Source organism: Loxodonta africana, chromosome 3 (assembly GCF_030014295.1).
Source record: "Loxodonta africana isolate mLoxAfr1 chromosome 3, mLoxAfr1.hap2, whole genome shotgun sequence".
NCBI lineage: Eukaryota > Metazoa > Chordata > Mammalia > Proboscidea > Elephantidae > Loxodonta > Loxodonta africana.
Genome location: NC_087344.1, coordinates 69,556,366 through 69,569,660, shown reverse-complemented (window position 1 = coordinate 69,569,660; position 13,295 = coordinate 69,556,366). Strand labels below are relative to the sequence as shown.

The 13,295-nt window shown below is 44.2% G+C and overlaps 1 protein-coding gene across 1 annotated transcript in view; it reads left to right on the top strand.

The window, feature by feature from the left end:
• The window catches only part of CSMD2 (CUB and Sushi multiple domains 2), a 797,331-nt gene that overhangs the window by 417,164 nt on the left and 366,872 nt on the right, over positions 1-13,295 (top strand). Inside the window, 1 exon segment of the mRNA XM_064281672.1 lies at positions 8,803-8,880. Coding sequence (XP_064137742.1) covers positions 8,803-8,880 — 78 coding nt within the window.

Here is a 13,295-nt window from a genome sequence, read left to right as displayed (position 1 = left end):
TTTTGTATGTTTATCTTATAACCTGAGACTGCCAAACTCTTCTATTAGTTTCAGAAGTTTTCTGGAGGATTCCTTAGGGTTTTCTGTGTATAAGATCATGTCATCTGCAGATAGAGATAATTTTACTTCCTCCTTGCCAATCCGGATGCCCTTTATTTCTTTGTCTAACCTAATTGCTCTGGCTAGGACCTCTAGCACAATGTTGAATAAGAGCAGTGATAAAGGGCATCCTTGTCTGGTTCCCGTTCTCAAGGGAATTGCTTTCAGGCCCTCTCCACTTAGAGTGCTGTTGGCTGTTGGCTTTGTATAAATGCCCTTTATTATGTTGAGGAATTTTCCTTTAATTCCTATTTTGGTGAGAGTTTTTAATCATAAATGGGTGTCGGACCTCGTCAAATGCCTCTTCTGCATCAATCGATAAGATCATGTGGCTTTTGTCTTTTGTTTTATTTATATGGTGGGTTACATTAATGGTTTTTCTAATATTAAACCAACCTTGCATACCTGGTATAAATCCCACTTGGTCGTGGTGGATTATTTTTTTGATATGTTGTTCAATTCTGTTGGCTAGAATTTTGTTGAGGATTTTTGCGTCTATGTTCATGAGGGATATAGGTCTGTAATTTTCTTTTTTTGTGATGTCTTTACCTGGTTTTGGTATCAGGGAGATGGTGGCTTCATTGAATGAGTTAGGTAGTATTCCGTCATTTTCTATGCTTTGAAATACCTTTAGTAGTAGTGATGTTAACTCTTCTCTGAAAGTTTGGTAAAACTGCAGTAAAGCCATCCGGGCCAGGGCATTTTTTTGTTGGGAGTTTTTTGATTACCGTTTCAATCTCTTTTTTTGTTGTGGGTCTATTTAGTTGTTCTACTTCTGATTGTGTTAGTTTAGGTAAGTAGCGTTTTTCTAGGAATTCGTCCATTTCTTCTAGGTTTGCAAATTTGTTAGAGTACAATTTTCCGTAATAGTCTGATATGATTCTTTTAATTTCAGTTGGGTCTGTTGTGATGTGGCCCATCTCGTTTCTTATTCGGGTTATTTGTTTCCTTTCCTGTATTTCTTTAGTCAGTCTGGCCAATGGTTTATCAATTTTGTTAATTTTTTCAAAGAACCAGCTTTTGGCTTTGTTAATTCTTTCAATTGTTTTTCTGTTCTCTAATTCATTTAGTTCAGCTCTAATTTTTATTATTTGTTTTCTTCTGGTGCCTGATGGGTTCTTTTGTTGCTCAGTTTCTATTTGTTCAAGTTGTAGGGACAGTTCTCTGATTTTGGCTCTTTCTTCTTTTTGTATGTGTGCATTTATCGATATGAATTGGCCTCTGAGCACTGCTTTTGCTGTGTCCCAGAGGTTTTGATAGGAAGTGTTTTCATTCTTGTTGCATTCAATGAATTTCTTTATTCCCTCCTTAATGTCTTCTATAACCCAGTCTATTTTGGGCAGGGTATTGTTTAGTTTCCAAGTATTTGATTTCTTTTCCCTAATTTTTCTGTTATTGGTTTCCACTTTTATGGCCTTATGGTCTGAGAAGATGCTTTGTAATATTTCGATGTTTTGGATTCTGCAAAGGTTTGTTTTATGACCTAATATGTGGTCTATTCTAGAGAATGTTCCATGTGCGCTAGAAAAAAAAGTATACTTTGCAGCTTTTGGGTGGAGTGTTCTGTATAAGTCAATGAGGTCAAGTTGGTTGATTGTTGTAAGTAGGTCTTCCGTGTATCTATTGAGCTTCTTACTGGATGTCCTGTCCTTCTCTGAAAGTGGTGTATTGAAGTCTCCTACTATAATTGTGGAGGCGTCTATCTCACTTTTCAGTTCTGTTAAAGTTTGTTTTATGTATCTTGCAGCCCTGTCATTGGGTGCATAAATATTTAATATGGTTATATCTTCTTGGTCAATTGTCCCTTTAATCATTATGTAGTGTCCTTCTTTATCCTTTGTGGTGGATTTAACTTTAAAATCTATTTTGTCAGAAATTAATATTGCTACTCCTGCTCTTTTTTGCTTATTGTTTGCTTGATATATTTTTTTCTATCCTTTGAGTTTTAGTTTGTTTGTGTCTCTAAGTCTAAGGTGTGTCTCTTGTAGGCAGCATATAGCCGGATCGTGTTTCTTTATCCAGTCTGAGACTCTCTGTCTCTTTATTTGTGCATTTAGTCCATTTACATTCAGCGTAATTGTAGATAAGTATGTGTTTAGTGCTGTCATTTTGATGCCTTTTTATGTGTGTTGTTGACAATTTCATTTTTCCACTTACTTTTTTGTGCTGAGACATTTTTCTTTGTAAATTGTGTGTTCCTCATTTTCATAGTATTTGACTTTATGTTTGCTGAGTTGTTATGTTTTTCTTGGTTTTTATTTTGAGTTATGGAATTATTATACCTCTTTGTGGTTACCTTAATATTTACCCCTATTTTTCTAAGTAAAAACCTAACTTGTATTGTCCTATATCACCTTGTATCCCTCTCCATATGGCAGTTCTGTGCCACCTGTATTTAGTCCCTCTTTTTGATTATTGTGATCTTTTACATATTGACTTCAATGATTCCCTGTTCTGAGCGTTTTTTTCTCTTTAAAATTAATCTTAATTTGTTTTTGTGATTTCCCTATTTGAGTTGATATCAGGATGTTCTGTTCTGTGACCTTATGTTGTGCTGGTATCTGATATTATTGGTTTTCTGACCAAACAATTTCCTTTAGTATTTCTTGTATCTTTGGTTTGGTTTTTTGCAAATTCTCTAAGCTTGTGTTTATCTGTAAATGTCTTAATTTCGCCTTCATATTTTAGAGAGAGTTTTGCTGGATATATGATCCTTGTTTGGCAGTTTTTCTCCTTCAGCGCTCTATATATGTCATCCCATTGCCTTCTTGACTGCATGGTTTCTGCTGAGTAGTCTGAACTTATTGATTCTCCTTTGTAGGAGACCTTTCTGGCCTTTCTTTTTGAGTTAGATTTTGTTCTACATTTTTCTCCAGCTCTGCCTGGGACCATCTATTGTGATCCTTGTCGGAGCAGTTAGTGGTTGTAGCCAGACATTATCTAGTTGTACTGGACTCAGTCTGGTGGAGGCTGTGGTAGATGTGGTCCATTAGTCCTTTGGACTAATCTTTCCCTTCTATCTTTAGTTTTCTCATTCTTCCTTGCTTCTGAAGGGGTGAGACCAGTGGAGTATCCTATATGGCCGCTAACAGGCTTTTAAGACCCCAGACACTACTCACTACAGTAGAATGCAGAACTTATTCCTTATAAACTATGTTATGCCAGTTGAGCTAGATGTTCCCCAAGACCACAGTCCCCATAGACCTCAGCCCAGCAATTTGGTCCTTCAGGGAGTTTGGATGTATCTATGGAGCTTCCATGACCTTGCCTTGTACAAGTTGTGCTGGCTTCCCCAGTACTGTGTACTGTCTTACCCTTCACCAAAGTTACCACTTACCTTATAGTCTATTTAGTGTTTTTTCATCCCCACCCCTCCCCACCCTCATAGCCATCAAAGATTTTCTTTTTGTGTGTAAACATTTACATGAGTTTTACAGTAGTAGTCTCATACAATATTTGTCCTTTTGTGATTGGCTTATTTCACTAGCATAGTCCATGATTCATCTATGTTATGAGATGCTTCACAGATTCATTGTTGTTCTGTTGTGTAATACTCCATTGTGTGTATGTACTGCAGTTCGTTTATCCATTCATCTGTTGATGGGCATCTAGGTTGTTTCCATCTTTTGCTATTGTGAACAACGCTGCAGTGAACATGGGTGTGCATATGTCTATTCATGTGATGACTCTTATTTCTCTAGGATATATTCCTAGGAGTAGGATTGCTGGATCATATGGTATTTCTAATTCTAGCTTTCTAAGGAACCGCCATATTGCCTTCCGAAATGGTTCTATCATTTTGCATTCCCACCAGCAGTGCATAAGAGTTCCGATCTCCCCACAGCCTCTTCAACATTTGTTATTTCCTTTTCTTTTGATTCGTGCCAGTAATGGCAGGGTGAGATGGCATCTCATTGTGGTTTTGATTTGCATTTCTCTAATTTTTTTTTTTTAATGTCTAGTGATCAGGTGCATTTCCTCATATGCCTGTTGGCCACTTGAATGTCTTCTTTGGTGAAGTGTCTGTTCATTCCTTTGCCCATTTTTAAATTGGATTATTTCTCTTTTTGTTGTAGAGTTTGGATTTTCTTATAGATTTTAGAGGTTAGACTTTTGTCTGATTTGTAATAGCAAAACATTTTTTTTCCCAATTGTAGGTTCTCTTTTTACTCTTTTGAGGAAGTCTTTTGATGAGCATAAGTGTTTAACTTTTAGAAGATCCCAGTTATCTAGCTCATCTTCTGGAGTTTGTGTGTTGTTGCTTGTGGTTTGTATCCTGTTAATGCCATGTCTTAGGGCCTCTAGGGTTGATCCTATTTTTTCTTCTATGAACTTCATAGTTTTTGGCTTTATATTTAGGTCTTTGATCCATTTTGAATTAGTTTTTGGGTATGGTGGGAGGTATCAGTCCTGTTTCATTTTTTTTTTTTTTTGCAGATGGACATCCAGTTTTGCCAGCACAGTTTGTTAAAAAGACTGTTTTTCCTCATTCGATGGACTTTGGGCTCTTGTCGAAGATCAGGTGACCATAGGTGGATGGATTTCCATCTGGATTCTCAATTCCGTTCCATTGGTCAATGTATCTTTTGTTATACCAGTACCAGGCTGTTTTGACTACTGTAGCTGTATAGTAGGTTCTCAGGTCAGGTAGTGTGAGTCCTCCTACTTTATTCTTCTTCTTCAAGACTGCTTTACTTATCCAGGGCCTCTTCCTTTTCCATATAAAGTTAATGACAATTTTTTCCATCTCTTTAAAGAATGTTGTTGGTATTTGGATTGGGATTGCATTGTATTTGTAAATTGCTTTGGGTAGAATTGTCTTTTCACAATGTTGAGTCTACCTATCCATGAGCATGGTATGTTTTTCCATTTATGTAGATCTCTTTTGGTTTCTTGCAGTAATGCTTTGTAGTTTTCTTTGTACAGGTTTTTTACATCCCTGGTTATATTTACTCCTAAGTATTTTATTTTTTTAGGGGCTATTATGAATGGTATTGCTTTCCTGATTTCCTTTTCATCATTCTGTCTATTGGTGTATAGGAATCCAACTGATTTTTGTATGTTTATCTTATATCCTGCTACTCTGCTGAACCTTTCTGTTAGTTTGGTTCTGGCATTCTTTGTGTGCTATTTGGCAAAGTCCTAGTGAGCTGTGAACTGGGCTTACAGTGACAGGGTCAAGGCTGATTCAACCCAACAGGTACCTCACCTGAGCCAGACACCATCCACCAGCAACCTCAAGGACTTAGCCTCACCTACTGGCAACAGGCTTGGCCTCTGCACATTTGTTCAAGTTATTCTTTCACATGTGCGCACACGTGAAAGATTCTCCTTGAATCACCAAAAGCCAAATCCATAAAGCCTCGCTTAAGCACCACCAACTCAATTAAGCCCATATTGTTCTCCCCTGGTCCCTTCATTTGATAAATATTTATTAAGCAATGTGCCCCACCACTCGACTGTCAGTTTTTCATACTGTGCTGGTTTGCATGTTGCTGTGATGCTAGAAGCTATGCCAACAGCATTTCAGATACAAGCAGGGTCATTCATGGTGGATAGGTTTCAGTGGAGCCTCCAGACTAAGATAGATTAGGAAGAAAGGCCTAAAGATCTACTTCCAAAAATTAACCAATAAAAACCTTATGGATCGCAAGAGAATATTGTCAGATACAGTGCTGGAAGATGAGCCCCTCAGGTTGGAAGGCACTCAAAATACGACTGGGAAAGCCCTCAGTGAGATGAGTTGACACAACAGTCAAAACAATGGGCTCAAACATATCAAAGGTCATGAAGATGGTACAAGATTAGGCAGTGTTTTGTTCTGTTATAGATAAGGTCACTATGAGTCAGAGCTAACTTGATGGCAACTAACAGCAACAACACCTATGTGTACCAGGTACTTCCAGGTGCTGGGGCTACAGCAACAAACAAGACAGATGAGGTCTTCTGCTCTCATGGAGAGAGGACAGACAGTAAACCAGGCAACATGTACGTGATATCAGATAGATATTAAGTGTTCTGACTAGTAACAGTCTAAGGAGAGACTGGGTGGCTACTTTAGACTTCTCTTTTGGACATGTTAATTTTAAAGTGTATATTTATACATCCAAATAAGATGTAAAGTAGGCAGCTGGATATATGCCTGGAGTTCAAGGAAAGGTGGTTGGAGATGGAAATCTGTGTGGTTTAAAGCCCCAGAATGAGCTTGGTGTTTTGAGGCATGTACCCCTAGCTTCTGATTCTAACTCTATTGACTCTATGACTCCGGGCAAGTTACTTAACTTCTTTGAGCCTCAGTTTTCTCATATGTAAAATAGGCTTATAATAGCTCCCTCGTAGGTTTATTTTTATTTATAAAAATATCAGTGCTGAGTAAGGTGTGTGGCAATAAATGTTCGTCCTCCCTCTTCAAATTCCCCTTCCTGCACACTTGGTTCCACACTGTCTTACTTTAGGGGTTGTCTTAATCATCTAGTGCTTCTATAACAGAAATACCACAAGTAGATGGCTTTAACAAAGAGAAATTTATTCTCTCACAGTCTAGTAGGCTAGAAGTTCGAATTTAGGGTGCCAAGTCCAGGGGAAGGCTTTCTCTCTGCGTCAGCTCAGGAGGAAGTTCTCTGTCATCAATCTTCCCCTGAACTTGGAGCATCTCAGTGCAGGAACCTTGGATCCAAATGATGTGCTCTGCTCCTGGCGTTGCTTTCTTCGTGGTATGAGGTCCCCCATCTCTCTCTTTGCTTCCCTTTCCTTTTATCTATTGTAAAATAAAAGGTGGTACAGGCCACACCCCAGGGAAACTCCCCTTACACTGAATCAGGGATGTGACCTGAGCAAGGGTATTACATCCCACCCTAATACTCTTCAACATAATCCAATCTTGCCTCATTAACCACAGGCAGAGATTAGGATTTACAGCATATAAGAAAATTGTAACAATCACAAAATGGAAGAGAACCACACAATACTGAGAATTATGGCCTAACAAAGTTGCCACATATTTTGGGGGGACACAGTTTATTCATGATAGGGGTGTTAGTCTGTTGCCTCTGTCAGACTGTGAGCTGCCAACCACAAGACAAGGACATTGCCTAGTGCTTCTCTCTCTCCCACAGTCCCAAGACGGTATTGGTCACAAAGTAGAGACCTATTGATTGGCTGATAGAGCACTGTTCCTCATTCACTCACTCATTCATTCCTTCAACAAGCACTACAGGGCATCAGACCATGAGGAAACAGAAGAGAATAAAAGCAAGGATCCCTGCAGTCCAGTGAGGGAGTCAGACATAGCATGATGTAGCCCACAGGGTGATGGATGCAGGGAACTCTTGTGGGATCTAGGCACTGTTAATATGTAAACGCTTGACTCTGTTGGACAGGTGAGGCAACAGGGTCTCTAGGCAACTATAATGCTCAAAACTGAGTAGGAGACAGGGCAGAGCTTCCTTTTTGGAACAGTACCTAGCAGCAAACAGGGAAAGTTCAGAAAAAGCTGAGCATGGTGTGTTGACTAGGCCCAGAGCTCCTGGAAGGCACATCAGATGTGAGGCCCAGGATAGCTCAATCATTCCAGACCTCTCCAACCTGTGAAGGCAAGGGCCTTGGTGAGTCCTGACATATCAGTTAGCTACTGCCACAAAAATGCTACGCAAAACCACCCCCAAAACTTAATGACTTAGAAAAAGACAATTCTTAGAGATGTGCAGGTTGTCTGAGGATCAGCCAATCTTGGCTTAACCTGCTCACGTGTCTGCGTAGATGGGTCAATCTAGGCTGGGCTCAGCTAAGCAGACTGACTGCACCTCGTGTCTCTCATCCTCCTGGGAACAGCCATGTCTTCTCACAATGATAGCAGAGATGCAAGGGGGCAAACCTAATCTGGCAGGTGCTTCTCAAGCCTGTGGACTTGTGGAGCCCTCCAAAATCCCAATGGCCAAAGCAAATCATGTGGCCAAGCCCAAGTCAAGGGGTGGGGCAGTATACTCCACCTCTTTAATGGGAGGGACTACAAAGTCATATTGCAAAGGATGTGGCTACATGTAGGGGTGAAAACATGGGCCATAATCCAGTCTACCACACCTGGTCAAGGCTGGTTCAGGAATTGGACAATGCCGAATCTGCAGGGGAGTCGCTGGGTGATGCAAATAGTTAAGGCGCTTAGCTGCTAACCAAAAGGTTAGATGTTTGAGTTCACCAGAGGCACCTGAGAAGAAAGGCCCAGCAATCTACTTCTGAAAAAATCAACCATTGAAAATATTATGGACACAGTTCTACTCTGACACACATGAGGTCTCCATGAGTTGAAATCAACTCCTCGGCAATTGGTTTCTGGAAACCACCGCAAGGGGCAGAGCTGCAGAGGGTGGGCTGCAGAGCTTCACACAGTAGGTGCCCAATAGAAGTTTGCTGAGGAGAAAATATAATTCAGTAGTTTTAATGACATCTCAGACATCTGGGAAAGGCTGGGAGGGGGTCCCAGAGCCTCTCAAAGCACGCTGGGTGGGAGGCCAACTAGTCTGCCTACCCCAGAGGGCCAGCTTGATGGCAGCTCTTCCTCCATGTCTGAGGTCCTGCTGGAGGTGGACACTACCCTTGGCCTGTCCCTGTCTGGAGGAGCTCCATGGAGTGTCCCAAACCAAGAGAGGGCCCCAATCCTGGTCACACAGAACACATTAAACTGTTTTTCCTCTTATCTCTCTCTAGTCAAGAAGCAAATCGAATTGAAGTCCCGAGGTGTGAAGCTGATGCCCAGCAAAGATAACAGCCAGAAGACGTCTGTGTGTAAGTGTCTGCCCGCCTGCCTGCCTGCCGGGCCTCTCGCTTGAGGTCAGACCCGCCGGCGCTACGGCCTCAGGGAGGCCAGATGACAGTGTAATGATTTCCCTTCCGCCTGCTTCCCCTCCATCCTGGGCTCTGCGCTGACCTGGTGGCCGCGAGTAGCCCTGGGGCCTGCCCCTTGCCGCCTTCTCCTCCTCCTCCCATTTCCTTCCTTTTCCTCTTTCTCCCTCACTTCCCATTTTAACTGCAGTCCAGGGAGTCATTACTCTACATTTCTCGCTTTATTTTTCCTTTTGAATCACTTTCACCTGCTAAGACAGTCCGCTCCTCCTCTAGGAGCCAATAACCTCAGGCTGTGATCTTGGGGGCTGCAGCACCCCAGTCCCAGCTCCCAAGGCCTGATTGGGAAGGGAAGGGAAAGAAGTACCCTTTTCAGGGCCTAGCCGCTTCCTCCAGGCTCCCTGGACCTGGCCAGGCAAAGAAGAGGGGACTAGCGGGTAGGGCCCTGGCTCTCGGTGATGGGGCAGTGCGGGGGGCTCTCAGCTTGGGCATGGGAAGATTATGTCTGTGGGAACACGTTCCTGCTGCCGGTGTTTGGAAGATTAAAAGGGGTTTAGTGCTAGGGAATAGTCTGAAATGTTGCCTCAGAAGCATGTGATGGGAACCTGTGCTACGGAGCTTCTGAGCCCAGCACAGGAAGAGGTTTGAGAATGTTCTGGGCCACCCAGAGGGCTGCTGCTGAAAGCAGAGAGGTTTTTTCAAGAAATCTTTTGTTTTCATTCTGGGGTGGAGGTGTGTTGAGAGCCTTCTTTGGTCCCCCAAATGACTGACTTCCTGGTTTTCCCTTCTGCGTCTTATCTCCTCTGTCTCTCTCCCTCTGCACTTTTTTCTCCCTCTTTCCTCTTTTCTCTCCATCCTTTCTTCACCCTCTCTGCTCTCCCTTCTTTCTCTCTGCTCCTGTGTTGGTGCCTGACTCGCTCCGCCCTCCCGCGGCCCTATTCTCTCTTTCTTTCACCTTCACATGCTCGCCTTCCTGTGATGTTAGAACAGCATTGAGCAGAAGTGGAGCACAGCCACTGGTGGTCCCAGAGCTCTGGGCAGATGTGTGTGAAGGGACTGGGGATGGCAAAGAGGCAGTTTGGTCCAGAGGCCCCGAGTGAACTGAAACTGCGGGTGGGGACTTTCTCTGGTCTTTTAAGTCCTCGAGTTGGGACGGGGCACCACTGGCAGTCAGATAAGGCTGGGGACCAATGTGGCTCTCATCACATCCCACGGGGCCTGGAGGGCAGAGGGCAGCCAGGAGACTCTGCTTCTGTGCTTTACTGGGGGATGGAGCCAGAAGCCAGGATTGCTGAAAGTTAGGCCAGGAATCTGCAGAGAACGCTAGAGCCACACCCCTGGGCCTCACCGTGTCTTTCCATCTGTGGTCACAGGAGACCAGATGAACTGAGACAGGCACGGATTCACTTCACAGTTGCCCTAGAGCCACAGCCAAACCTTAAGGAAATAGCCCTGATGTGGGAGGGAAGTTTTTACCCCAGTTGTGGTCCTCAGGTAGCCCTGTTCCCTCAGGCACTAACCTCTGGGTTTCGCATCTATAGAATGCAAGTCTATCCACCCTACCTTCCTTTCAGGGGACCTGTTGGTTCTGACATGGGCCTTCTCAACCTAGGTCTTCAGAAGGTCCTTGAGCTCGCTGAAAAGTGACATGTGAAGTTGTGGGTGTGTTTTTCTGGGGAGGGGGACCATGGTTTCCATTAGCTATGCAGAGATGTCCAATGTCTAAAACTTACCCCAGAAAGGTAGAGAAACCTGATCCTAATGAGATAATGCAAGAACTCTTTGAAAAAAAAAGTACATAGATATAGATATACATACAGCTCTCTACCAACAAGGCATTGATCTCAGCTCTCGGCTTTCCCCAGAGAATGGGTGTGTGGCTCAAGCAGCCTCGGAGGCAGGTGGTCTACATTTTTGCAGGCGTCTGGTCCTTTGTGTCTTGGCCACATTTCCTGTGAACAGGTGTCCTGAACTCCAGGGAAAGGGTGGACCACGTGAGTGTCTCATCCTACTCACTGCCTTCACCAGACTGTCCATGGGTACCATAGACCCCATTGGCCATCGGGTCTGACCACCCACATGTCTGTACCTTTGGGTAGAAGTCATTGCCTTTCTGAGCATGTTTTGGCTATTTCTTCACCACAGGGGCCCTGATGGGGCTAGGGTAAGGATCATCCTCCCTTCTCTTCCCTTTTCAGCCTACAGCAAATTAATGTTATAAGCAAGCAGCTGGTTTTGAATAGGCAGTGAAGGCTGGAATGAAGAAAGGGAAGGGGAAAGTCCTTTTGCATTCATAATTTAGACAGTAAACTATTCACTGAGGTTTAAGTTGGCTTGTTTCCTGGGAAACCTTAAAGTCCTCCACAGGGAAGAGAGCACTGGGGGTGTGAGCTGCATCACCGGTGGTGTTGGTAATGTCCTGGATGGTGCCTGAGCCTCATTGTGGTCTGGCTGATGAAAGGGGAGGCAGCGGGGTCTACTCCATGGGTCAGGGGCTGTGTTCAGTGGGTGGGTTTTGCCATGGTCTCTCCATTCTAGTTCAGCCTATCCTCATCAGTCAGCCGTTTGCTCTGTCTTCTTACTGGGTGGTATTAATACCAAACAGGAGGGCAAAGACGGGACAGGAAATTCCTCTGTATCCTCAGTGTGCTACACTGGGCTATGTGGTTCCTATGCAGTGATCACTGGAGTTGTTGGGATGGGTGTGGAACCTAGGCAGGCTTAAGTAAGCAGGACCTACAGAAGGTGGGTGCTTAGCTTGGAATTTGACGCTACAGATGGATCACCATGGGGCTGTAAGAGGGGCTGGCTTAACAGCCACCAACCCATTAACCAGCAAGTACAGCTCAGGACTGTCATTCTTACTTCCTTAGAGTGGAGCCTCCTCTCTCCTTCTGCCCTCCCCTCATATCCTCGAGGCCCCAGTTATCTTCTTCACGGAGTATTTCCTTCCCGTTATTTGCGAAACACTAAGGCTCCAAGGAGGCAGCCTGTGAGCTTGCTCTTATTTGGGAGACCATACTTCCATCGTACTTCCTGGCAGGAAGGGTCCTGGGCTAGTGGGAAGAGTAGCTTTACTAAGTTTAGCGTGTAAGGGTACTTGCCTCGGTGGTAGAGGTATGGGAAGGAAGGGGATGGGGGTAGAGACAAGTGACTGGCTGTAACCTGGCAGGACGGAATGTTGGAGAAAGGGAGGGTACCCAGGAGGCCTCAAGCTCACTGCTACACAACCAAGGGGACACCTGGTGTCTGGCTCGAGCATGTTGTCTGTCCAAATTCCCAGGTTCCCTTGGTCAGCCATGCCCTGGGCTACCTGGAGATTGTACAGGGTCTACACCAGGCAATGAGCTTCATACTCAGTGAGTTTCAAATGGAGCTCCCCACCTTCCCTGCTTCCGTTGGACAACTTGCATCCTCACAGCTATCCAGGCCTGAGAAATTCCCTCCTCCCTCTCTTCCCTCCTTCTCCAAGTCTTTCATGAACCCTGGTGATTCTTTGCCATGTTGCCCATGCCCATAACTGCTACCTGTGTCCATCCCCACTACCAGGCTCTTGCCTTTAACCTGGATGATCACAGAACTTCCCAACTTGTCTCCCAGTCACCTGCCTCCTTAGCAATCCAGTCTTACTATGTCATTCTCCTGCTCAGAACTCTCCAGTGGCTCCACATTGTCTTCAGGATCAGACTTGAACCCCTTATAAGTCTGACCTCTGAAACCTTACCTTCCACTCTTCCTTGTCACACATCACCCTCCCTCCTACTCTGGCCACGCTGTGCAACCCCCAGTTCTGTGTCCATGTTACCCAAATCACCCTCATGCCCGTTTCTCTGCATGAAATGCCATTCCCTTGTTTCCATGTATCCAAATCCTAGGGCCATATTCAATGGCCATATTTTTCCAAGGGCCGTATTCAACCCTTCTCCAAGCGGCCTTTCATGTCTCTCCCATCTATACAAGACCTTTCCTTCCTCTGAACATCCCTGTGGCTGCATCTTCCATTTCACACATCACCTCCCCCATCATGGTTCAGCAGTTCATGGCTATGTGTCATGTCTTCACTTACCTGTGAGCTCCTTGAGGACAGTGGTATCTGACTGCCCTTGATATCTCCATGGTACCCAAAACAGGGCCTTATACGCGGTAAGTGTTCAATTAATGCTTGTTGTATACCCATGAGCGAGTGAGTGAGTGATGGAGCTCTTTGTTCATATTATGGGACGTTGAATGAGAAGGGAAATGGACAAACTCAGGGGAACATTGCTCCAGGCTGTCTTTCATCCCTTGTCCAGAAGTGGCTGTTGGGATGCTGGGACTGGTGAGTCTTTGAACGGAACTCTTCTCACCAGGCTGTCTTC